Source organism: Salmo trutta, chromosome 30 (assembly GCF_901001165.1).
Source record: "Salmo trutta chromosome 30, fSalTru1.1, whole genome shotgun sequence".
NCBI lineage: Eukaryota > Metazoa > Chordata > Actinopteri > Salmoniformes > Salmonidae > Salmo > Salmo trutta.
The window spans coordinates 15254903-15282487 of NC_042986.1; the positions used below are offsets into that span (position 1 = coordinate 15254903).

Consider the following 27585-nt stretch of genomic DNA (forward strand, 5'->3'; position numbering starts at 1 on the left):
TTGAATGGCGATGCTTCTATTTCATGGTCTGACTAAGAAGTCTCTTTTAGGTTTTAGTTAGTCATTGTTTCTTTTCTTAAAACGTCAAACTCTTCTCAGGCACTCAGTTTACTCTGCTTAGACCACACATTAACGTGACAGATATTATAAAAGAGAACAAACCAGATTCAAAACATTTAATTACATGAAACTTAATTGGACGAATAACTCAATTTTTAAAAGACCAAATAAAGACAGTCTCCATGCTCTCTTAAAAGTTCAATTGATCACATCTTTATACAGGACTCCCCTATTCAGAATTTCTCAGACTTACTCAGAATAGCCAAGTCCAAAGATAGCAGATGACATCATACTACTTCTGCTCTCTGACTGACTAGCGACAGGGAGGTCAGTGTTGAGTTTGTGTTGAGTGGACATTTGTTTGTACGATCACACCAACAGCCCTCTCTGCCCCTAATCATTTGCATTCCATGTTGACTTTACTAAATTTCATATATTTTTTGGTATGTACCACATGACAGATAAAAAAACAAAACAATATAAAAGTTTTAAATATCCATTTAAAGTTGCTGGATATAATATAAAGTTCACATAAACGTTTTTAAATCAATCAGTCATGAAGAATTGGGAGGGTCATCCCTTCGGTAATTATCACGGCTCATAGCTGCACTTATAGGAAAACATCTGACTGTGTTATGCTAACATGAGCTTGGAACCATGGGAAAAAAACTAACAGGAATGATCAAACCTTAGGATAACCTAGCAATATGTATGGGCATAGGGCAAAAACACAGTACAAATTCTGGATTTGATTAAAAATAACACACATTCCTTGATTTATAAATGACAATCATAGAGAAAATTACGTAACATACTGTACAATCTTGTTTGAAAATAAAAACTTCCCATAAAGAGAAAAATAATAATAGATCCATTTCATTTCTTTACGTGTAAAAATATCTCATAAAAAATTCAAGGGAGGTAGATAAGGAGGGTAATGATGAAGCCATTCATTGGTATACTTCTAACATATGCCATCATTACCCTCAGAACCTGTTGTCTCTGCGACAACTTTATTAGTGCCTCAAAACAACATACTGAAAGCAAACCACAACGTTTGTCACCTCAGAGATGTTGCTTTTGGGTTGCTGGTTCTGTTTCCCACCCCGTACAAGACCTACCACCACATAGAAGATAATGCCATCCTGTGGGGGAATTTTAATGATATATTCTTTTCCATGTCCAGCCAAGGTCCTCTCGTTTGGCTATGGTTAAATAATCGGCACGTCGTGGGGAATTTGATGTTTGGGATAGATTTGGTTGGCATTTTGCTGGTATTACTGTTTATTATGGTCTGTTGCTAGTGCCCGCCTCCACTCCGAGACTCTCCGGACACCCAATCAAGGATGATGAATGACGTACTCATCACCATGAAGACGAAGCCTAACGCAGCAAAACAGGCAGCCTGCAGAGAGAGCGAAAAGAGAGGGATGAGAGCAAATTCTCAGACATTGATTAATAAGCTTGACTGTAATTACTGAAGACTATTTACTGCTACATCGCTAAACAAGATGAGACAACAGATTGAGGTTTTACCATAATCTTTGGTATGGATTTTAAAGGCTCTGTTTCTTCAGGAACAATCCTGATGTAGAAGATTCCCGGGAGGATGAAGATCAGGCTGGGTGCGGAGGTCGCCCCTAGGGTGAGAAGGGGGAAAAGGTGGAGGAAAGGAGGGATGTAGGGGTGAAGAGGGAAGAGGTCGAATGTTAACATTTTCAATAGGAACAAAACTATGAGAGGCCATTAAAGTAGTACTCATTTTAGTTTCTACTTTGGATAACAGTAGTCTGTGAATCTTAACTAGGTTCGCACTGAAACCACAGCCAGTCATTTTACATGTCTCCGTCTCTGCACACTTACCAATGATGCCGAAGATGTCTCGAATGGTGGGCACGAAGATGACCAATAGGTTGACGATGATGAGGAGACACACGGCGATGGAGATGTGGTGAGCCCAGTGGAAGGGCTTCTCAGGGAACAGCAGCTGCAGCAGGGCCCTGCGGATCTGCGGGGGGGGGGGGGGGGACAGAGAGGTGTCACCAGGCCTACATCACACGCCACGGCTGTGTCCATTGGTGACGCAGACTATGTCTCAGGAGAAGCAGGAGAAATACGTTCTTGAAACCTGTTCGCCAATTAGCGACCTAGCGGGGGGGGGGGGGGGGGGGGGGGGGGGTCTTGCGGGGTCAAGAGCTTAATTATCCTCATACTGCAGTGCTTAATTTGGAATAAAGAGGAATTAAAGTAACATTACTGGGCCCTTCAAGCCAATATGAGAATACATAAACACAAGCCAGCACTGATACGGTTCAGGGCTGCATGATAGATTTGAGTCTCACCGGAAAGAGTACCACAGGAACAGTAAGGGTAACAGCAACCAGCACAGCCATACGCACACACAGGATCAGTGTGTCCAATGGGTCCACTTTAATGTATGTATGAAGGAGCTCGGTATCTACTCCACCTAAAACACAGAGAAACCGAGAATGTTATTCATACTTCCAGACATAGATGCTTTAAAAAGGTCTTAACTATAAAGAGAAGTTAATTTACCACTTCTCCAATTCCTGACTTCGCGGTAACAAGATGAGTGAACAGTCTGAACATAATAAGTACTTCATTATTCTCATTGCTTCAGGAGCAGTGTCTTACCAAAGAAGGTGAGGTAACCGAAGATAGCGGTTAGCCCGTACATGACGAACATGGCCAGAATGGAGATGTTGGCAACCTTCTGCATGCGTTTCTTGGTGGCGCTAAGGTCAAAGTGCACAGAGATCGATTAGTAGCTGAATTTGGCAGTAACTGTATGTGTGTGAACCACGTGGACGTGTGTTGCATCTCTAATCGGAATTGTGTCAAGTCATGACTTACTCTCGTAACTCTGTGTAGATGGGAAGCACCTCAGGATGGCAGACAAAAGCGAAAGCCAGGATGGGGATGGTATATGCTGTCTGAAAACAAAACATACCATGAATGAAATGGTTAAAAACAGAACTTGCAGCCCATTGCATTATAATAAACACATATTGGCACAACAAGTCCTTAACTCCATACTGTATACCATTATCTCATTTCATTTGAAACTAGTTTTCCTCTCTGACCTTCATGTTGATGGTGAAGAACTGTGCTTCACAGAAGTCCACATCAGAGGAGACAAATGAGTGGTTATCGTGACTCTCCTCCAGGACGGACACTAAGTGGTTACCATGACTGGATATGTTCTCCAGTGGACACGGGATGTTGAACTTCTTATAGATCACCTAGCAGGAGGGACCAACTGACTGTTTAGTCAAGCACTGACGTACTGACTAGCCTGGTCCCAGGTCTGTTTGTGCTGTATAGCCAACTTGTATGGTCGTTGACAGCACAAACAGATCTGGGACCAGGCTATGTATTGCTCAGTTGGTTGGGAGATTGGTTAGAAGGTTGATGGCGAAGAAGACTCACGGAGATGAGGAAGAAAACCATACAGGAGAGCGAGAAGCCACTGGTGTAGCCCAGGTACCCTGTGAAGTAATGACAAGAACACCGTGTGTTAAATAGAGCCATGTCATGTCACTCTGTCCACGTATCCTTATCATTACTAGCATGTTACAAGAAGTACGAAATATGAAAAACGGAGAGAGCAAAAAAACGAGTGATTGAGGAAACATACCAAGATGTCGCATGAGTGAGAGTGGAAAGACGATGATGACGCTTACGATGATGATCAGGTACTTTCCATCCAAGTACCACTCTCTGACCGACAGCAGGGACATTAGACAACAAAGAACAGGCCAACTGTCATGTCAATCCATCAAATAACACTTTAAAGGCCCTGTTAACTAGCCGACGTGATGAAATAACAGTAACAACTGCCCTCTACAGACACCTACCCAGTGTTTTCCTTCAGGCCCAGAAAGGCCTGCATGACCAACGGGAGCTCAGACTTCACAATGAATAGGTAGCTGGACATCGCTACGGGAAATGGAAAACAAAAACGCGTTTACACACACGCTATGACGGAAGCATTTACAACGACACTTGTACTTGCACTTAAGCGGGTACATTCACGGGGCTTACATATAATAACATAAGCCAATCATGGCTTGACGGTCACGGTACTGTACCTCCGATGTTGTGCATGGTGATGATGGAGCCAGCCAACACTTTGCCTGGTTGTCCAAAAGCACGGTGCCCTAGCTGCTCATAGGCACGGATGCCTGAGAGAACACACACACACGCGTGTTAATATTGTCTCTGTGGTTGTTGCTTTCAGGCGAACCATAACATCCTTTCAGCCACGTACTCTAGCTCCTTGGACATCTTAAGTAATGGTAGGCTATACTACAAATGTTCTTGGTTTTAGTAAAGAGATAGGTATCTTGGTGAAATACCAGCCTCTTACCTACAACTCCTGCACTTCTCAGGAGGAGGTGGATGGAATAGGCTGACAAAATGGCAATGCATAGCAACAGGATACTGAAACAGAAACACACATCAATCATAACACTGATCTCGTAACAGGATAAAGCTCTGTAACTAGTCTAACTAGCTAAATCAACATATCAGTACTCCATTTGGCAGCGCCTCATCAATGCCTCAGTAGTCTCGCGGTTCCATACAGCTTAACGGGCGGAGTTAAGGCTAATGACTCAGTAAATCTGTCGCTGACACAATTTCTCTCGCCGCACCAGTACACTTAGGCCATATGAATGGCCATCACAAGTGTGACTTGTTTGTGACGCAGCTCACTGGCCTGCCAGTCCCCCCTTCCCAATGGACACACAGGACTGATCCAGGCAGACCTGCCTTTGATCTGATCACTACAAGCTATTTATAACCCCAAATCTGATTTAGGAGAGCAGTGTGTGTATGAGCACAAATATACACACACTGATAGTCCGGCCCACATACTCAGACACAGGAAGCGACTGCGAACACACACAAATGGTGACACGGACGTACAACACAGATCAGGCTAAACCGTGTCCTTGGATCACACCTTGTGTGTGTATCCTTGGCTCCACCCATCTAAAAAGCATGTGACTAGTAGAGGGGGGCGCTTGTCATTAAGGGAACATGTTATACAGTCAACAGACTTCTCAATAATGTACACACACACACATAGCCAGAATGTCACCCCCATAATAGCCCTACTGTTTTCTTGTAAAACAAACAAATGTTTCCGTTGATGGATCTGCTGGCGAGCACTGGGTCTGGTATGGCCTGGATAGTGTATTTATCATAGTGTCATCACAGCCAGTGTCATTCTTTAACCCTATTGGGTATATAGCCTGGACACACACACACACACACACACACACACACACACACACACACACACCTTTCAGCTCAGATCTGTCTGATCTGAGGTCATGGTAGGGCTGCATGTGACGTCAAGCCTTAAGTAACCACAGTGATATTGCCAAAGAAGGAGGACTAGCGCGGCCTGTGTTGTGTTGGCATGGTAACTTACAGGAAGAGGACGATTCCGGTGTTTGACATGGCGTACGCTAGTCCCAGAATTCCACTGCCCATGATGGCATTGCTGAGATTAAAGATGGACATTCCAAATGACGTCTTCCCCTCAAACTATGGTCCGGAAAGAAAGGAAAAAACCACACATACAGAATGGGCTGTAGAACATCTAGTTTTAGTTTACATTTGCTCTTATACCTGTGTAGTAACAATGTAATTACACTAGTAACAAGAGACTGATTTCTCATGCTCACACATTTGACCTTTGAACTAAGGCTGAGCACTCACATCAGTGAACTGAGGTGCCTTTATTCCTGGGCTCTTCCCTGGCAGGAACTCATCCCGCTCTGCCATGAACTCCAGCCCGTCAAACCTAGAGAGAAAATAAACACATTTAGAAACAAGTAAGCCGTGGTACCACTGTGACACAACTCACGTATACAAAGATCCACGGGTAGCAAAATCTCATATTCATTACCCGTCCGTTAGCATTGCTGTGAGTAATGAAATGCAGACAGGTAGCCTGTTGATGTGTTAGGGTAGCTGGTGAAGCAAGAGACTCACCCATCTTCTAAATTGAGCTTATCTGAACCAAGGTCCCTGCTATGTTGCCCGTTCATCTTTTGGAGCTCCATACCTCTCCCAACATCCATGGCTGTGCTGGGGATGAAGATCCTGTGGACTAAGCCAAGTCTCAAACGCAACCTATGGAAATAAAGAGCACTGAGTTGAAGTTGAAATTCGGCCTCAGATTGTTCTTCGGTAATATTAGAAGGGGGTCCTAAAGACATGACTCTGATGCTGATGACTACACATGGTGCCATCAATCACTAGACTAATTCTAATAAAGGTCATGTTAAACACCACATGTTCTTTAAAAGTTAAATAAGATAGGACTATACTTTGTTAAACATACTCCTGAAGGATAACTGTCTGACAGTCTATATTTGGCTCTTAGAATATACAAGACGTTTGCTGGGTTGTCCAGACAGAAAGTCTGTTGTGGAAAGCAGAGATGTAATGTGGAAAGCATGGTACTGGTGTAATGAGATGACTATAACAGCTGACCTCAGGACAGACCTAATGACATGAATAAAGTCATGATGACACTGGAGTTAGCCTAAACTCTCCTGACTATGGATGCAGTCACTAGGCTTCACATGCCTAGGTAAAGGAAAGGTCGCTGTGTTCGGAGAGAAACGCTGGACTGAGAACACAATGCACAACGTATATTAAAAACACTTGAAAAAAGGCTAAACATTATTTGTGTTAATTGATTTTCTGCTAATCTCAATAACCTTATTTTCTCCTCTATAATACAGCGTTGTGCTCTGTGTGACCTTAAGAGACTTTTTATCCAGAAATGTAATCAAGGCTGCATGAAGGGCTACTCAGAGTGTTGACCTACAGTAGAACTACCAAACACATGTTCTTAATTAACCAATGCCGGTCCACAATATTTAAAGCCCATTGCCTGGATGAAGGGAAATACTGTTGAAGCATGGGGGGGGGGGGGGGGGGTTGTAGTATAAAGCTGTTTGAATCTTATGTGCCAGGAAAGGCTTTAAATAACAAATGTTGTCTAAGGACTTAATGTTGTGCTAATCTTCTTTGGGCAACACAAAGCAAACATGGAGAGTAGTTTCTGTGTTCCCAGTTCACACTCCCTAGTCTCAGTGCTGTGTCATGGGTCCCCTAGCCTGCATCCCAAACGGGACCCTATTCCCTATAGTGCACTATACTTGAGCAGGTCCCATATGGCTCTGGTAAAAGTAGTGCGCAATGTAGGGAATAGGGTGCCACTAGAGACGCACACCATAAACTCTCAACTCAACTCTCTTCTCTCTCTGAGGGTCAAGCTGCCCTCTGACCGCAAACCCCTGGGGACTGACTGTTAAGGCACTTCACATGAATCTCATGTTTTTCTATACTCCTTACTAATCGCTGAAAAATCCCTATTCACCAGAAACAGAGCACCTTACTGGCTGTGGTTCAACCAGTTTGCTAACAGTTCTGTTTTAGAGGAGTTTTGGTCAGGAAAGACAGCATGCCACCACCCTTCGTTGGGTTGAAATCCCCCAAGGACTATAAAACAACCACATATGAAACAAAGTTGCTTTAACTTACATAGCTCATAACCTATTCCTCTAAATAGCTATTGCAAAAATATGACCATACACCATATAGTCTAAGTGAAACGTTGATAAAACAGTGGCTGATACTACCAGTTTACTAAACCTTTAAGTCAACTTTTAGACCTGAGTAGAACAGACCATCAGTGTGTCATGAGCCTCCCAGTCCACCACATTAGCAGCGCTGTGCTTCAGACTCCCACCACATGGCCCTTGTCTGATGCAAAACTGCCTCTGACAGTTGGCCTTCCATTGTTTCAACAGCTCACACACTATTACAACATACTACAACTCACACAGCTACTTACCCAGATAGTGGAGGGGAACTTCTGTTTCCTTTAGGATGGAGATCTTTTTCCAATCCACCACTGTCTGTGTTGTTGATACCCACTGAGGACTTTTTCCCCTCACTAAAGCTCCTTGGGCTGAGGAAGGGAGACAGAGAGAGAGCTTAGGACATGCTTGAGAGAGAGAGAGAGAGAGAGAGAGAGAGAGAGAGAGAGAGAGAGAGAGAGAGAGAGAGAGGAGTCTGATAACACACCTCCCCTCTTTAACCCTTTGTTAAACCTGTCGGTCAGATTAACGTTGAGTTACAGTCTGATTGTGAATGGAATCTAGTGGTAGCTACATGTCTGCATTCAAGAGATCATGTTTAACTTGATGGACGTGAGCAAAACATTCTGTATATTTTTCATATTTATGGTCCCAAACTACGAAACAAGGTGGACGCTAACAGTACAGTAAAATAATGGGTAGCCATCTCTCTATCTCCATAGTAAGACTATCAAAATGAGTAGTTAGGGGTGGCTATTTAACATTGCCATTGAGGTATTCTGGGTAGATGGGATCAGCGAGAGAGTTGCATCCTGCTCGATTCAAGGCCACAGCACCTTAATTAGCTTAGGAGGTAAGTGCTTTATTTAAGGTTACCTACATGTGCTTCTGCTTTAAGACTGTAAACATTTCAAACGCTAAACCTTTGTCATGTGCCTGAACACAGATGGACACCAGTTAGGTCAACATAAGAGACAGGCAGCGTTGAACAGAATAAATTGGAAATTGTCAAACAATCATTGGGTTCTGCTTGGGAGAATCCCAACTCTCATTGAGCCTAATGTTTACACTCATAGAAATATGTGTAGTAAAAGACACAAAATGTAGGCCACTAGTTGTTCAAAATGATCAAACCCGATCATGTCTATTTTCTGGTTGGTTAATAAAGTTCAAACTAAGTCAGTTAGGTACAGTGCATTCAGAAAGTATTCAGACCCCTTGACCTTTTCCACATTTTGTTACATTACAGCCTTATTCTAAAATGAATTAAATTGTTGTTTTTCCTCATCAATCTACACACAATATCCCATAATGACAATGCAAAAACAGGTTTTTATCAATTTTAGCAAATGTATAAAAAAAAAACTGAAATTTCACATTTACATAAGTATTCAGACCCTTTACTCAGTACTTTGTTGAAGCACCTTTGGAAGCGATTACAGCCTTGAGTCTTCTTGGGTATGACACTACAAGCTTGGCACACCTGTATTTGGGGAGTTTCTCCCATTCTTCTCTGCAGATCCTCTCAAGCTCTGTCAGGTTGGATGGGGAGCATTGCTGCACAGCTATTTTCAGGTCTCTCCAGAGATGTTTGATCGGTTTCAAGTCCGGGCTCTGGCTGGGCCACTCAAGGACATTAGAGACTTGTCCCGATGCTACTTCTGCATTGTCTTGGCTGTGTGCTTAGGGTTTTTGTCGTGTTGGAAGGTGAACCTTCGACCCAGTCAACTGTGGGACCTTATATAGACAGGTGTGTGCCTTTCCAAATCATGTCCAGTCAATTGAATTTACCACAGTTGGACTCCAATCCAGTTGTAGAAACATCTCAAGGATGATCAATGGAAACAGGATGCACTTGAGCCCAATTTAGAGTCTCATAGCAAAGGGTCTGACTACTTATGTAAATAAGGTATTTCTATTTTTAATACATTTGCAAGAATTTCTAAAAACCTGTTTTCGTTTTGTCATTATGGGGTATTGTGTTCAGATTCATGAGGAATTTTGTATTTATTTAATCAATTTTAGCATAAAGTAACAAAATGTGTAAAAAGTCAAGGGGTCTTAAAACTTTCCGAATGCAGTGTATGAGTTCGGAATGCACCCCCCCCCCCCCAACCAACATCAACATGTTCTTATCTACCATGACACAAAGGAAGAAGGTCACAGCTACCGCGAACACAACAAGTTTCCATTGACAGAAACGTCGGTACATTATGTCCTTGTAGTATTTGACAATTGTAAATTATCCTTCTGAAATTTGAGTGATGTCACCACTGTCTTTTTTAATTTTACTGCAGTGGGCTAAATCAGGGTCACACAGAGTGTTTCTTGGTAGTCTTAGACAAATCTACTTTGAAACGAAAGTGTACATCTCACACACATGGTTATGGGCTGAAAGAAAAGAAGACACCTGTACCATGTGAGATATAGAGTTGAAATGTATTACATTTTGAGTTTGCGTCCCAATAATACACTTTATGTACATCACAGGAGACTGAAATATAACAAAACCGTTTGACGAAAAGAAAACACCGGACTTTCGGCGGGTTGTTTGAAATAATGTTTATTAATTATGAAATTATGATAAATATGAATACCATTCCTGCAGGAAAGGCTTACGACTATGGCTGGTATTCAATTAAAACTGCATTTTGGTTAACACGCCATGAAGATGAATGACTCTTATTTCAATGAAATGATGCATGATTTTTCCCATTGCATGTTTGAAAGAATGTCATCTCAGTACTTATAGCCAAATTGAATGTAAAATAAAGAATAACTTGAGTTAATCTCAACACTAAGTTTACAGTAAAAATGTCGTCTTAGTTTTAACCTTACTTTTAAGGTTGTTACTATCGCTACATTCAAAAGCAAAAGTACTGCACGTTTCATGACCTACGTGGCAGACAGCGGAATGGTGTCAGATTGTAGACAGCAGGATATGTTATTGTACTCACCTCTCTACTGGTCTGGAGCAGACAGGTCTCCTCGGGAGCAGAAAGTCAGGACCCACCAAGGAAGGATGGCCAATATACTGTAAATGCTTCAGTTGCAGGTAATGCAGCTGCTCATCATGTTTGAAATGATGCCGGTAAACCAGGGAGCCCTCTTTGGAACTGCATGAGAAGAGATCAAGTAGAAGTGGGGGGAGTAAATGCGCGGGAGTAGAAGCAGATACTTGACGTGATCTGTTCCTCAGAACAACCAACAGATCGATCATCACTATGAGGAGTACGTAATAGGGGAATGTTCCCTCAGGAGGCAAAACTATTATCTACAGAAGGTTTTCAAATTCTCCACTACAAGACACTGAAGCTCTGCCCACATTGATCTGGGAAAAAAGTTGTCATTTGACAAACATAATAAAAAATAAAAATGTTCGGCTATCTAACTAAAACTTCCATAGCAAGGCTGAACAAGTTTACTGGAAACTACTGCCATCAGCACTGTTTGTGTCGTAAATCAAATAGGGTAAATATAAAGAATATGGGGACTAATGTTTGCGCAACAGCTTCCTCAGCGTTTGACATGCAAAGCTGAACGACCACAAATGTACATGTAAAAATTCTTAGTAAGCATGGGAAGTATATGAAACATTAGCATACCCGACTACATATTTGAGCTCTACAGAATGAGAAATTACATTGAGACAATTGTCAAAATACTTGGGTGATTTTGCTGTATGATCGTACTTTAGTCCTGATGCCATATAGTGAGACTAAAGGCAGCACAGCAGCGCCCAACGAATATAGTAGTATTATTGACAACAGTCTGTTTTCTGATGATAAACACTCCATCTATTCATGCTCATGTTGCATTATTGATGATGAGCAACAGATCACTCTGTGTCATCCCAAAGCTTTGGGATGCTTGCCATATGGTGAGAAGGCAGCCTCTGAACGTGATCATGTGAAATATGTTACAGAAGTATGAGACAGTAGCATGCTGACAATTTAGAAAAACGAGTCTTTATTTTACTAATAAATCAATATCGCAGATTGATTACACATAAAACACTGCATGAGGGCAATGTCCGTGTTTTGCAAGACCATAGTCACTATTTTCCTTTATTATCCACCCAGGAAAAGAAGCTACAGCAGTGAGGGCATGGGGACGGCCCACGCAGGACTGTCTTCCAGAACCCCCGTGACACCTACTTGGAACATGTGGGGTCTACAGTAGGATCTGAAGCCAGGGCCTCCTCTTTCTCCTGGTTCTGACTACTACAACTCCCGATGTCACAGGAAGGCCAAAAAGATCATCAAGGACAACAACCACCCGAGCCACTGCCTGTTCACCCCGCTATCATCCAGAAGGCGAGGTCAGTACAGGTGCATCAAAGCTGGAACCGAGAGACTGAAAAACAGCTTCTATCTCAAGGCCATCAGACTGTTAAACAGCCATCACTAACACTGAGTGGCTGCTGCCAACATACTGACTGAAATCTCTAGCCACTTTGATAATTACAAATTGGATGTAATAAATGTATCACTAGTCACTTTAAACAATGCCACTTTATATAATGTTTACATACCCTACATTACTCATCTCATACTGTACTCTATACCATCTACTGCATCTTGCCTATGCCATTCGGCCATCGCTCATCCATATATTTATATGTACATATTCTTATTCATTCCTTTACACGTGTGTGTATAAGGTAGTTGTTGTGAAATTGTTAGATTACTTGTTAGATATTACTGCATGGTCGGAACTAGAAGCACAAGCCTTTCGCTACACTCGCATTAACATCTGCTAACCATGTGTATGTGACCAATAAAATTTGATTTGATTTGACACTGACCCCTTTCACTTGAACTCCCTGGGGCTTCCCTGGTTAGAGTCACAAGTGTGGATTTGGGCTTGAAAAAGGCTAACAGGCTGCCTTGAGGCTTTGGGACAGCCTTTAGTGTCTTACTCTTTTTGGGACAAATGACTCCTGCTAACGTCCTCTTCTTTCCAGAGCTTGTCCCTGCTCTCAGTGGATTCAGGTACTCTCGGGTCTCCCCAGCCTCCTGAGATACTGGTAGTGGGTTCCTGCACCCAACCCCTGTCCCCCTGCACTGAAGCAGCTTGTAAAACTGCAGTTCGAACAGTTTCCATTCAGGCTTTTCTGGGTCAGCTCGTGGGATAACCATAACTGTTTCATGTCAGTCTTCACACCTGTGAAAAAGCAAGTGGGCACACACACAGAAAGAAACACTCAGATCACATGAGAAACACGATGGCTTTTCAGTACAACATCAAGTAAACAATTGAAACTTTCCATTACAATATTTCTTAAAATATAGAAAGTCATGGGACAAATCATATGATAAAAGTATTTTTTCTCCCCTGTGCTGTGTGAGAACAGCCCTTTCCTCGTTGTCCAGGACATACTGCTCCTCAGTGGAGAACTCTTCCTGGTCTCCCTAGCATTCAACAGTCATCTTGTGGTTGGTGGTCAGCAGGCCGGTCAGGCCCTCCTCTGCAGCAAATGGGGTGGCACTGTCTTTGCAGTAAGTATCAACTCCTATTTAATAAACCAATTAAGAAGGTACATATTATGAGTGCGTACAGTGGCAAGATAAAGTATGTAAACCCTTTGGAAATACTGCATAAATTTATCATAAAATTTGATCTGAACTTCATCTAGAGCCTGTTCATTTCTATGCCTATGTAGGCTATTGTAGCCTACCATGTTATACAATAAATGTGGATAATGATACATTTGCATCTGTTGGCCATCAACTAGCCTGTTCATTTCTATGCCTATGCAGGCTACTGTAGCCTACCATTTTAGACAATAAATATGTTGAAATGACGATATCACTGGAGTCATTGCAAATCAATTTGTGCCATGCTTGTGTTGACTACCTGGAGCTTGCAAACTGATTTAATAAATAGCCTATAACTTCAGTTTGTTGTTGTTATAGCCTTGTGTTATTATGCAATTATTAATTGGCATGTTTAGCAGTGGTGGAAAAAGTACTAAATTGTCATATTTGAGTAAAAGTAAAGATGCCTTAATAGAAAATTACTAAAGTAAAAGTGAAAGTCACCCAGTAAAATACAATTTGAGTATAAGTCTAAACGTATTTGCTTTTAAATATACTTAAGTATCAAAAGTAAATGGAATCGATAAAATGTACTTAAGTATCAAAAGTAAAAGTATAAACCATTTAAAGAAAGTCCTTATATTAAGCACAATTTTCTAGTTTTTTTGTTGTTGACGGATAGGCAGGGGCACACTCCAACACATAATTGCAAACAAAGTATTGTGTTTAGTGAGTAGAGATGACCAGGGATGTTCTCTTGATAAGTGTGTGAATTGGACCATTTTCGTGTCAAAATGTAACGAGTACTTTTGGGTGTCTGGGAGGATGTATGGAGTAAAAAGTACATTATTTTCTTTAGGAATGTAGTAAAGTAAAAGTACAAGTTGGCAAAAATGTAAATAGTAAAGTAAAGTACAGATACCCCAAAAACTACTTAAGTAGTAATTTTAAGTATTTTTACTTAAGTACTTTACACCACTGATGTTTAGTTAATGAAATTGGAAGTTATCGATTGTGATCATGGTCACAGTTCTATTGCAATTGCTGATCAGCTGTTGTTAGAATGCATTAGATTGATATTAAAAAATATATGTATTTAACCTTTATTTAACTAGGCAAGTCAGTTAAGAACAAATTCTTATTTACAATGACGGCCTACCCGGACGACGCTGGGCCAATTGTGCGCCACCCTATGGGACTCCCAATCACGGCCGGATGTGATGCAGCCTGGATTCGAACCAGGGACTGCAGTGAAGCTTAGACCGCTGCGCCACTCAGTGTTACAAACAGTCAGATTAGGCTACAGGTTAAAAAATAAATAAACACTGGCTGTTGTTGACAAGCATAGGCCTATTCGGTTCATATCCATATTATTAACATTTGATTTAGTTATTTAAATTACAACCCCATCCTCTGTAGCCTATTCCAGCAAGCTATTGTGCAACGAAAGCACTTCTTACCATGAAAATCGCTTCGCTATTCTTGTTGAATGTCAATTCGAACTAAACAAGCTGCTAAATCGTTAAACTTACATCTTGCCTAGGCTATTGTGTGGTCTATCTGAAATTAGATGTAGGCCTATCAGGGGCTATTGGCTACCTGCATCTAGCTAACCAAACCATGTAAAAGTTTAATTACAATCATAAACCCAGATTTTAGTCAGTAGGCCTAAATGACAAGTCAATCTCCCAAATAGGCCATTTATAACGGTTTGTAGTCTTAACATCTGGTACATAATAAACATTCGTTTTTTAAAGTTTAATAAAGGATAATTATCTTTTCTCTTGTAACATATTCAAATTCGTTTATTTGTCACATTAGCTCACAATAATTATTATATTGATGGAAAAACGGATTCCTTAATACGGTTGATACTGTTATGGAAAGATGGTTAATTGGCTAAATGTGGCAACTCCCCCTTGCTGCGAAAAAACTGCAATTTTTGTGCTAGTTTTCAGGCCTTGTTGGCTGGTTATGAATAGTCATTGGTCTAGAAATGTTTGCTAGACCTGGCAACCGTGGATGAAAACGACTGAATCTGGGTTTGCGTGATTCTGAAGATCAACACTTTGGAAAGTAATGAATGATCCCAACCGCTGCGTCCACGACTGAAGCTGAAATAGGAGTTAGAACCGTCAATACGAGTTATAAACTTTAACAACAGCAGGTCTCCTTTCACAGACAAACACAGAATGACAGATACAGTAGCTAATGTTAAATTGCCAGAGTTCAAATTGAAGTGATGTCACGTGTATTGTACAATCGCAAATTTATGATATTAGTTTATGTTAGATTATCAAACTAGCCTGAGTGCCAGTCTGTTTTTACTATAATGCCTGACAACTCCATGTCACTCATTGGCATGCCAAACATGTTTAGCTTGACAAGAGCCTTTTTAATTCCACCTTTGAGACCTTATGTCATTAATGTTCCAAGTGACAATCTTTAATCATGGTTTTACAGCACTCTTGACAAACTTTTCACGTTTTTTTTTACATTTTGCATTACAACATGTTGACAAACTTTTCACGTTTTTTTTTTACATTTTGCATTACAACATGTGTAATTGAAAATGCAGCCTGCAAAAACGTGCGGATTGGATAACAAGGAAGTAAACCGTAAGTACGTGTATGTAATGGAAGAAAAACACTTGATACCAAGAAACCCTAAATCTGAAAACGCCCCTAATTGCCGTCTGCAATTACATCCTTCTCGTTATTTTGGACTTTTATTTGACATTTTGAAAATATTTTTGCTCAAAGTAAAAATAAAAAACTATTCTGAAATCGGGTGCGCCGTAGCTATCTAATTCCACGTTGTGATTCTCGACGTAGGGGGCAGTCTTTCACTGCTCTGTCATTAATGGGCTACTACGTCGGTTACTTCCGTGCGCAATGACTTTCAACGTGCTCAAGCCAGAGAAGCGCACATTGGTAGGGAAACCTGAGTGGGTAGCTAACGGTTAGCTAGCTAGTCCACGCAGAAATTCGACTTGAGGACTGGGAAGTGTCAAATTCTCTGAACCCTGCGGGTAGCTTGATTTCGATATACGATTATGAAATAACGTTGACTTTTGGCAACACAAGTGCATCGATATTGGAGGTGAGTGATTTAGCGAGCTAGTGATGCACTTCACATGTTTTAGCTCGAGGCTATCTATCGTTAAACGTTAATTTGCCTAACAAACTAGTTAGTTAGTCTGACCACAGATGGCTGGCTGGCTAGCTATAGTAGGAGTCTTTGTTTTGACAGTTCTGACAACTAACGTTAACTACCTAAGTCAACTAGCTAGCTACGGATAACCAAGACAATGTGAACGTTTTAGCTCGCTTGCTTGCTAGCTAGCTAAAGTAGTTAACTGTTAGCTAGCTGATAATCTTTGTGTTGGGTAGACTCAACTCTGCTAACTAGCTAACGTAACCATAGTTCATCCATCTTGAACTAACTAGCTAACTAACCGTAGTTAGATAACGACTGCTAACTAGCTTAAAACATGGTTGGCAAGTTAGCCTATCTAACGTTGATTGACTGACACCTAGCCAGCCAATGAGTTAGGTAACGTTAGTGTCTGGGAGTTGTAGGTAACGTTAATTCATTGGACAGACTTGAAATTAATTTGACAGGCAGTCTACGTTACAGCAGGATACTGACTGTAAAAGTTATCTAACGTTAGATGCTGCAACAATATCCCAAGAGACATGCAGATCTGTAAATGTATAAATGATGACGTGTAGGCCGTCATTGTAAATAAGAATTTGTTCCTAACTGACTAACTTGCCTAATTAAATAAAGGTTACATTTTAAAATAATTAAATGTAAAACATGATAGCTAGCTTCATGCTCAAGTGGGAGAATGTTAGGCTAAAAACTGAGCACGTAAACAAATGCTGTAACATAATTTACAAATGTAGTTGCTTTTTTCTTTACACTCATTGGCCTTTAGCCTGACAAAGATCACAAGAAAGTGACAGAGGGACTAGTTAAACTAATCTAACCACCTAATCTGACTCTTGATGACTGACTGGGCTGCCAAATGTATTATTCTCTTCATTTTAGCTAGTTGTCAGCTGTCAGCAACTCTTGCGAGTAAAATTAAATCATTGTTTTACCTCGGGTTAGTTGTGCTTTCAACTGTAACATCATTGGTTACTATTTGTGGCAATGAACAGTATGATGATCCCTAAATGCCCCTGGGCGGTGTGTTTCCTTCCTCCACTCCCACAGTGAGCAGTAATGAGGCAGGAGGATTGAAGGAGGTAGCAGGTGTCCTGGTGGTGCATTGGGAGACAGCAGTCAGGAGGAGGACAGGATGCTGGAGGTAGAGGAGGCAGGCCCAACGGGGGCTGAGGGAGATGAGGGCAGTGACCTGAGAGTGGAGGTGGTGAGGCTGAATTTGGAGCTCCAGGAGGCCAACGAGGAGAAACTGCAGGCGGCCCGGTATGGCCTGGTGGTGCTAGAGGAGAGCGCCGAACTGAAGAAGCAGCACACCCAGCTGGAGGAGGAGCACGAGACTCTCAAACAGGAGCTGCAGCAGCTTAAAGAGGTAAGCAGAATCCCAGTAATTATATCTAAAAAGCAGAAACACTATATTAATCATAGTGTACCTTGAAAATAATCAGGCCAGTCAAATACATTTTCAATATAGCTATTATAAACCTTACTTGTACATGTACAGCTACTACTATGTGTACATAGTGGTGACATTGTCTGTGATTGAGTTAAGACGAGACCTTTTGTTCATACGTTTCTTATGGCTTTGTCTAACACTAAGTACTTCAGTGTGAACAAGTGCCAGTCACACATGGCTATGTATTAACCAACCTGGGATTCGCCAAACAATGGGCTTGCTGTTAGTACACAAGCTTTTAGCAAAGTTGTTCTGAACTAAGAAATAATCACAATCATAATGTTGCTAGGTAGCTGTTAATCCAGTGTTGCATAGCAAGTTATTCATTGCCTACTGAACATTTGATAGGTCCTTTAAAGATACTCTATCATGTTGAAGCATGTTACTAGCTTGGCTGAACGAATATTCCCCAAGACTCAAAACGAGGTCTGGTGTTTATATGAATAATTCAGTTTGTGTGATCAGGAGGACAGGTCAGTTTCTGCTTCTGTAGTGTCATAGGATGTTGATGTGTATAGATGTTACTCTTTATCTCTACTAGAAGAGTTCCATATGCAAAAAAAGCTTATTTCTCTCAAATGTTGTGCACAAATTTGTTTACATCCCTGTTAGTGAGCATTTCCCCTTTGCCAAGATAATACATCCACCTGTGAGGTGTGGCATATCAAGAAGCTGATTAAACAGCATGATCATTACACAGGTGCTGGGGACAATAAAATACTTTAAAATGTGCAGTTTTGTCACACAACACAATGCCACAGATGTCTCATGTTTTGAGGGGGTGTGCAATTGGCATGCTGACTGCAGGAATGTCCACCAGAGCTGTTGTCATAGAATTTAATGTTAATTTCTCTACCATAAGCCGCTCCAACGTTGTTTTAGAGAATTTGGCAGTACATCCACCCGGCCTCACAACCGCAGACCACCTGTATGGCGTCATGTGGGCGAGTGGTTTGCTGGTGTCAGCTTTGTGAACAGAGTGCCCCGTGATGGCAGTGGGGTTATGGTATGGGCAGGCATAAGCAATTTGAATGCTCAGAAATACTGTGAAGAGATGAGTCCCATTTCTTTTAAGGTATCTGTGACCAACGGATGCATGTCTGTATTCCCAGTCATGTGAAATCCATTAATTAGGGCCTAGTGAATTTATTTAAATGGACTGATTTCCTCATATGAACTGTAACTCAGTAAAATCGTTGAAATTGTTACATGTTGCATTTTATATTTTTTGTTCAGTATAATTCCAACGCTCATCTAAGATGCTCTGTCTGATGCAGACAACATTATGGCATTAGGGGTGAACATAACAGATAGAGGTCGACCGATTAATCGGAATGGCCGATTTAATTAGGGCCGATTTCAAGTTTTAATAACAATCGGTAATCAGTATTTTTGGCCATTTTTTTTAAAAATATTTAGTTTTAATTTTAATATTTTTAATTGTTAAATTTTTAATATATATATTTTTTTACACCTTTATTTAACTAGGCAAGTCAGATTAAGAACACATTCTTATTTTTAATGACGTCCTAGGAACTGGGGTTAACTGCCTTGTTCAGGGGGATTCATTTTTTCAACCTTGGTTACTAGTCCAACGCTCTAATCACCTGCCTTACATTGCACTCCACAAGATGAGATGATAGTTTCTGGATTCGACCATGTTAATGACCAAAGGCTCGCATTTCTGTGTGTTTATTATGTTATAATTAAGTCTATGATTTGATAGAGCAGTCTGACTGAGCGATGGTAGGCACCAGCAGGCTCGTAAGCATTCATTCAGACAGCACTTTCGTGCGTTTTGCCAGCAGCTCTTCGCTGTGTTTCAAGCTGTTTATGACTTCATGCCGGGTGGGTATAATTTGTGGAATGTTCCAACAGGAATCTATTCCAAAAACTTCGTAAATAACAAGGTTGCCAAAAAACAACGCATACAAAGTTGTATAGCGGCAGAATAAGATACCGGCTAGTGAGTGGTCTATTTCATTGCGTTTTTCACTCATCACGTTTATTCCGAAAAATGTCTGTCCTCACTCTGGTTGCCTATGGACAAACATTAAGAATAAGCTACGTGGTGAGTTGATGCCTATTCGGCAGCTAGTTAGCTAGGTTTGTATGCGTTGCTACTTTGAATGCATTGTTGGTTGGCAACCTTTTACTTTACGTTTTTTGGAACAGATTCCTGTTGGAACGTTCCACAAATTATACCCACCCCTTCAAGCCTGTCAACTCCCAAGATTAGGCTGGTGTAACCGATGTGAAATGGCTAGCTAGTTAGCGGGGTGCGCGCTAATAGCGTTTCAAACATCACTCGCTCTGAGACTTGGAGTAGTTTTTCCCCTTGCTCCACATGGGTAACGCTGCTTCGAGGGTGGCTGTTGTTATGTTCCTGGTTTGAGCCCAGGTAGGAGCGAGGAGAGGGACGGGAGCTATACTGTTACACTGGCAATACTAAAGTGCCTATAAGAACATCCAATAGTCAAGGGTATATGAAATACATATCGTATAGAGAGAAATAGTCCTATAATAACTACAACCTAAAACTTACCTGGGAATATTGAAGACTCATGTTAAAAGGAACCACCAGCTTTCATATGTTCTCATGTTCTGAGCAAGGAACTTAAAACTTAGCTTTTTTACATGGCACATATTGCACTTTTACTTTCTTCTCCAACCTATTGTTTTGCATTATTTAAACCAAATTGAACATGTTTCATTATTTATTTGAGGCTAAATTGATTTTTTTATTGATGTATTAAGTTAAAATAAGTGTTCATTCAGTATTGTTGTAATTGTCATTATTACAAAAAAAAAAAAAAAAACTGGCCGATTAATCGGTAACGGCTTTTTTTGGGGTCCCCAAATAATCGGTATCGGCGTTGAAAAGTCATAATCGGTCGACATCTAATAACAGGGAACAACACCTATCAGAGTCAAAGCACACATCATTTTCACTGTATAAAGGTTAAGTGTCATTCATATAAAGAAATAATCTGAATATATTGTAATCGGACATAGTCACATTTTGGGTAATATTGTTTTTGACCACTCATTCCAACTAGGCCCCTAGCCTAGATTCTAACAGACCCTGTACAGTTACAGTTGAAGTTGGAAGTTTACATACACTTAGGTTGGAGTCAGTAAAACTAGTTTTTCAACCACTCCACAAATTTCTTGTTAACAAACTATAGTTTTGGCAAGTCGGTTAGGACATCTACTTTGTGCATGACACAAGTCATTTTTCCAACAATTGTTTACAGACAGATTATTTCACTTATAATTCACTGTATCACAATTCCAGAAGTTGACATACACTAAGTTGACTGTGTCTTTTAAACAGCTTGGAAAATTCCAGAAAATGGTGTCCTGGCTTTAGAAGCTTCTGATAGGCTAAATGACATCATCATTTGAGTCAATTGGAGGTGTACCTGTGGATGTATTTCAAGGCCTACCTTCAAACTCAGCAGTGCTTCTTTGCTGGACGTCATGGGAAAATCAAAAGAAATCAGCCAAGCCCTCAGAAAAAAATTGTAGACCCCCAGAAGTCTTGTTCATCCTTGGGAGCAATTTTCAAATGCCTGAAGGTACCATGTTCATCTGTACAAACAATAGTACACAAGTATAAACACCATGGGACCACACAGCTGTCATATCGCTCAGGAAGGAGACGTATTCTGTCTCCTAGAGATGAATGAACTTTTGTTTGAAAGTGCAAATCAATTCCAGAACAACAGCAAAGGACCTTGTGAAGATGCTGGAGGAAACGGGTCCAAAAGTATCTATATCCACAGTAAAACGAGTCCTATATCGACAACCTGAAAGGCCACTCAGCAAGGAAGAAGCCACTGCTCCAAAACCACCATTAAAAAAGCCAGACTACGGTTTGCAACTGCACATGGGAACAAATAACATACTTTTTGGAGAAATGTCCTCTGGTCTAATGAAACAAAAATAGAACTGTTTGGCCATAATGACCATGGTAATTTTTAGAGGAAAAAGGGAGAGGCTTGCAAGCCGAAGAACACCATCCCAACCGTGAAGCACGGGGGTGGCAGCATCATGTTGTGGGGGTGCTTTGCTGCAGGAGGCACTGGTGCATTTCACAAAATAGATGGCATCATGAGGGAGGAAAATTGTGTGGATATATTGAAGCAACATCTCAAGACATCAGTCAGGAAGTTAAAGCTTGGTCACAAATGGGTCTTCCAAATGGCCAATGACCCCAAGCATACTTCCAAAGTTGTGGCAAAATGGCCTAAGGACAACAAAGTCAAGGTATTGGAGTGGCCATCACAAAGCCCTGACCTCAATCCTATAGAAAATTTGTGGGCAGAACTGAAAAAGTGTGTGTGAGCAAGGAGGCCTACAAACCTGACTCAGTTACACCAGCTTTGTGAGGAGGAATGGGCCAAAATTCACCCAACTTATTGTGGGAAGCTTGTGGAAGGCTACACAAAACATTTGACCCAAGTTAAACAATTTAAAGGCAATGCTACCAAATACTAATTGAGTGTATGTAAACTTCTGACCCACTGGGAATGTAATGAAATAAATAAAAGCTGAAATAAATCATTCTCTCTACTATTATTCTGACATTTCACATTCTTAAAATAAAGTGGTGATCCTAACTGACCTAAGACAGGGAATTTTTACTGGGATTACATGTCAGGAATTGTGAAACTCAGTTTAAATGTATTTGGCTAAGGTGTATGTAAACTTCCGACTTCAACTGTACATTTAATGTGTAGCATGTTCTGGGTAAATACCACCTTTTATGTAACTGAATGTTTTGTTCTCATTTCTTTTTGTACGTTACCTCTTGCAACAACCCAACAACCTGGTGTTCAATTGTGTAATTTAGTAGACACTCTTATCCAGAGTGACTTGCAGTTATCAGGATGAGTAGAGGTAACTGAAGTAAGCCTCAATTGTTTTAGGTTGGTCTTGTTGAGATTGCTGCTGTGCTCTGAGAGTCTGTCTCCACCTGTACTCCCAGTATCAACCAAATTTAATTCACTAACCACATTTGTTTTTTTTAATCACATTTTTCACTTAAATTTTACATGTGAAAGGAAAGCTGCTATGGGGCATACCTGTATTTCACACATGAATTAGTTCCAATTGCAGTATGACTTCAAATCAGGAGATTTTGGGTTCTATATCACCCCTATAATGTTGTGATGTTAAATGAGTATAGGCTATTTGCTTAGAAGTCATAACTATCAAATCACATTTGTTTGGTAAAGTGAACAAAGTTGTCATTTGAAAGAATGTATTCCTCTTTGACGTTGACTTGTCTCAGATGAAACTGGTTCGTACCACATTCTCAACTCAGGACACGTAAGCATAAGATATGCATGGGATATACTTAGTATTCAAGACCGCTCAGATTCCGACAGCTGGTCTGTGGAGTCCTATTACCACTGCCACCGATATACATCTGTTGTCTTGGGTCTAAGAAAAAATGCTGTCTTTTTAGTGGATGTGCCACTTGGCACCGTGTTTTAATTTCCAGCTTGCCTTTCATGGTGCACCCCACTGATGGACCATGTGCCTTACATACCACCATATGGTGGTCACACGAACAACTGGACACCCAAATAAATGGCACTTTTTTTGTCTTTGTCTGTCTGTCTGGTCTCTGGCAGACTCTGGATGACGCCCAAATAAATGCCGCTCTTTTTGCTTTGTCTCCGTCTGTGTGTGCAACTAGGCTCTGTCAGACTCTGTGACCTGCCACAAGCGGGCAACAGCATATGGGGAGACCCGGGAGGAGTGCCTGTTGGAGGAGACTGCCAGCAAGGAGGCTGCCATGGCAACCAGCATGGCTGAGTTGCAGGCCGAGTTACGGCAGGTGCGCCTCGCTCTGGGCAACGCTCACGCTGAGATAGACCGACAGGCCGGCCTCTCCTCCCAGCTGAAGAAGGTATTAATAGTGTGCCTATCATTCACTGACATACCTAATGCTTTACACACCACTGTTCACTTAAATCTGGAAGAATACAACTATTTAGTAGCATTTGTACATCTCTACTTCCTGCTAGGCTCGTGTGTGTTCAAATGTCAAGAGCAGTGTGCAGTGCTTCCATAACATTGTTATTAGTTTAACTGTATACTGAGAGTGTGTGTGTTTCCCAGGAGTGTGAGTGTTCGGAGCTGGAGAAGGGCCACATGAGGAATGAGATGAAGGAGTATAAGGTGCGGGAGCTCCGGCAGCTCCAGGACAACAGTGAGCTGGAGGAGGAGAACACCTGTCTGCAGAAACAGGTGTCTGTACTCAAGGAGAACCAGGTCAGAGCCCCTCCATTATAATCACTCGCCTCACTGATAAAAACACAGTTAACACAACAGGGCCTGGTTCAGTAGGGAGAATTGTTTTTGAAACTGGGAGGAAAAAGCTGAACCTGTCCAGTAAAAACACTGCTTTTAGTTTTCTATTGCATGAAGTTTTGCTACAGTGTGCCCTACTGAAAACAACCCTGGTCTCCCATCGGCACCTCCAGTACAACAGCCAGTAGTTGGGCCAAAATACTCTATTCTTCTCAAAAGGCTCATGGAATGTGTACCTCGAATGACTCAGTACCTTGTGTAACCGCTGAAAAATGTGCAACGTCATAACAAACATTAGGAGTGTGTTCGTTTCTTTATGGCCAAAAGGGGGTTCCAGATCATTCTGTGGTAGTGCTGAGCAATTAGTGCTTTTTTTTTTTTAGGTCGGTTCGATTATTAAAAAAAATATATATTGTTTTTTGTTTCGATTATTTGGGTTGAATGCTGTAACACAGAATAAAACAATACATTCCCATGATGGTAGTGACTGTCCATTACTGCTTATCACTTATTAACCATTTATTCACGTTACTTTAACCTCTCTCGGGTATGTGGGACGAAATCAGTCAACAGCCAGTGGAATCGAGTGGCGCGATATTCAAAAACCTTATAACTTCAATTTCTCAAACATATGACTATTTTACACCATTTTAAAGACAAGACTCTCATTAATCTAACCACATTGTCCGATTTCAAAAAGGCTTTACAACGAAAGCAAAACATTAGATTATGTCAGGAGAGTACCCAGCCAGAAATAATTAGACACCCATTTTTCAAGCTAGCTTATAATGTCACCAAAACCACAGCTAAATGCAGCACTAACCTTTGATGATCTTCATCAGATGACACTCCTAGGACATTGTTATACAATACATGCATGTTTTGTTCAATCAAGTTCATATTTATATCAAAAAACAGCTTTTTACATTAGCATGTGACGTTCAGAACTAGGAAACATAGCGAAAACTTCCGGTGAATTTACTAAATTACTCACGATAAACGTTCACAAAAAACATAATTATTTTAAGAATTATAGATACAGAACTCCTTTATGCAATCGCGGTGTCAGATTTTAAAATAGCTTTTCGGCAAAAGCACATTTTGCAATATTCTGAGTAGATGGCTCGCCATCACGGGCTAGCTAATTTGACACCCACCAACTTTGGCGTTCACTAAACTCAGAATTACTATAAGAAAAATTGGATTACCTTTGCTGTTCTTCATCAGAATGCACTCCCAGGACTTCTACTTCAACCACAAATGTTGTTTTGGTTCAAAATAATCCATAGTTATGTTCAAATATCCTCTGTTTTGTCCGTACGTTCAGGTCCCTATCCGAACGGTGACGTGCGGACGCATGTCGTGACAAATTTCAAAATATTCCATTACCGTACTTCGAAGCATGTCAAACGCTGTTTAAAATCTATTTTTATGCGATTTTTCTCGTAAAATAGCGATAATATTCCGACCGGGAGACGTTGTTTTCGTTCAAACACTGAAAATAGAAAATGGTGTCTTCATGTGCACGCGCGCACCCGTGTCATTGTTCTCAGATCGACCACTATCCAAATCCCCTACTGTTTTTCAGCCAGGGACTGCAGAGTCATCATTCCCCGTTCTGGCGCCTTCTGAGAGCCTATGGGAGCCTTAGAAAATGTCACGTTACAGCAGAGATCGTCTGTTTTCCATAAAGAGGCTATAGAAGGCCAAGAAATGGTCAGAGAGGGCACTTCCTGTATAGAATCTTCTCAGGTTTTGGCCTGCCATATGAGTTCTGTTATACTCACAGACACCATTCAAACAGTTTTAGAAACTTTGGGGTGTTTTCTATCCAAATCAAACAATTATATGCATATTCTACTTTCTGGGCAGGAGTAATAACCAGATTAAATCGGGTATGTTTTTTATCCTGACGTGAAAATACTGCCCCCTACCCAAGAGAGGTTAATAAAAATGTTCAGTTGTGTATATTACATTTGTTGTATTTAATGACTTTATTATTTCATTAAGTCATCTCATCTCTATAGAGCTCCTACCTATGCTGTCTGACTAAATCAGTACTTTGTAAATAAGGCCTACTTTTGACTGTTGAATATTAACTAGCAATCACTTTGATCATGTATTTTCAGGTAGAGATACCTTGCGAAGCGACATTTGCTCTCTATATCCCTCATGATCGCGCATTCTTGTCTCATAGCAGGCGTGAAAGAAACACAGACCGGACACGTAGATGTGCAATGGATTATGGTCATTGTAGTTAGTTTAGTGCATAAAATGTGGTAATTATGTAGAATATTGGCCTGTTGGAAACTACATCTCCCTACTACATCACACAGTTCAGGCTGGATCTGATCTCTAGAGAAACTGCAATGAGCTCACAGGAAATAAACTAACAGAATAGAATTCTAATAATTGAACCGATGGAGGTCAATGAGTTAAAAAGAAAAGGGGTAAAATAACTGAAATGTATGTTAATCGCTCAGCACTATAATGTGTTTGGTCGGCTTCTATTCTTCCTGCCCATTTAAGTCTCCATCTCCTACTGGTTTTAGACTCTGAGGGTGTGTGAGGATTCTTTCCAAGTGGTTGATGAATAAGGGCTAGCTGTGTGTGTGTGTGTGTGTGCGTGCGTGCGCGCTGGGTTTGGGTTTGGCTGACAGTGACTTCCCCTGTCGGTCTGGCTGACACACACACTCATTGTTGGGGAGTCATCTCAGATGGGAGACAGTGGCATCTCGGAAGTGGGAAGTCTCTACAAACAATCGGGACAGATTTGATTCTCATCCTGGTCACGCATAAGCATACTGTAAATGTGACGTAAACTCGTCTTATTTATCAGGTGGCCAAGTAGCATAGATCAATTATTGAGAAGGTTTTGAAATAATTTACCAACTGCCAGTCCAAAAGTAAGTTGTAGAACATAGACCACAGAAATTCCTCATGTTCTAAGGTCAGAGTAATGACAGTTACACATTCCTAGTTCAGTACCACCCAACAGACATAAGATTCACTTTTATTGTCCCTTAAGGAAAAATTATCTGGAACATTCAACACACCCCTCCCATAGTGACCTGAAACCATTGTTGGGTAGGTTACTTCCTAAATGTAATCCGTTAGTTACTAGTTACCTGTCCCAAATTGTAATCAGTAATGTAACTTTTGGATTACCCCAACTTGGTAATGTAATCTGATTACATTCCGTAACTTTTAGATGACTTTCCCCTTAAGAGGCATTAGAAGAAGACAAATGTATGTTACCAATTGAACAACATCTATTGTAGGATAAATCAATGTTACAGTTTACATAGCTGACCATATGAATGTTACATTTTACTTTATGGGTTGGCTATGTAGGCTTCTAACCCATCGCTTTCTACTACAT

At 40.9% G+C, this 27585-nt stretch overlaps 2 protein-coding genes across 3 annotated transcripts in view; one reads left to right on the top strand and one right to left on the bottom strand.

Moving 5' to 3' along the window:
* Positions 1 to 162: 162 nt before the first annotated feature.
* LOC115168089 (sodium-coupled neutral amino acid transporter 3) lies at positions 163 to 10964 on the bottom strand. Its single transcript, XM_029722993.1, has 17 exons — positions 10667 to 10964; positions 7964 to 8080; positions 6088 to 6228; positions 5812 to 5896; positions 5522 to 5637; positions 4451 to 4524; positions 4173 to 4265; positions 3939 to 4020; positions 3719 to 3801; positions 3511 to 3569; positions 3165 to 3323; positions 2935 to 3014; positions 2716 to 2816; positions 2403 to 2527; positions 1924 to 2068; positions 1597 to 1700; positions 163 to 1465 (listed from the first exon to the last, which is right to left on the bottom strand). The coding sequence occupies exons 1-17, from the start codon at positions 10927 to 10929 to the stop codon at positions 1361 to 1363; spliced, it is 1932 nt and encodes a 643-aa protein (XP_029578853.1). The 5' UTR covers positions 10930 to 10964; the 3' UTR covers positions 163 to 1360.
* A 5122-nt stretch (positions 10965 to 16086) lies between these two features.
* LOC115168090 (protein bicaudal D homolog 2) overlaps positions 16087 to 27585 on the top strand; it is a 29218-nt gene continuing 17719 nt past the window's right edge. The window contains exons 1-4 of one of the 2 annotated variants that reach the window (XM_029722995.1): positions 16087 to 16351; positions 17474 to 17792; positions 23587 to 23799; positions 24012 to 24164. In XM_029722995.1, coding sequence (XP_029578855.1) covers positions 17559 to 17792; positions 23587 to 23799; positions 24012 to 24164 — 600 coding nt within the window. In that variant the 5' untranslated portion in view covers positions 16087 to 16351; positions 17474 to 17558. The remainder of the gene's footprint in view (positions 16352 to 17473; positions 17793 to 23586; positions 23800 to 24011; positions 24165 to 27585) is intronic. The other variant, XM_029722994.1, reaches the window with a different exon arrangement.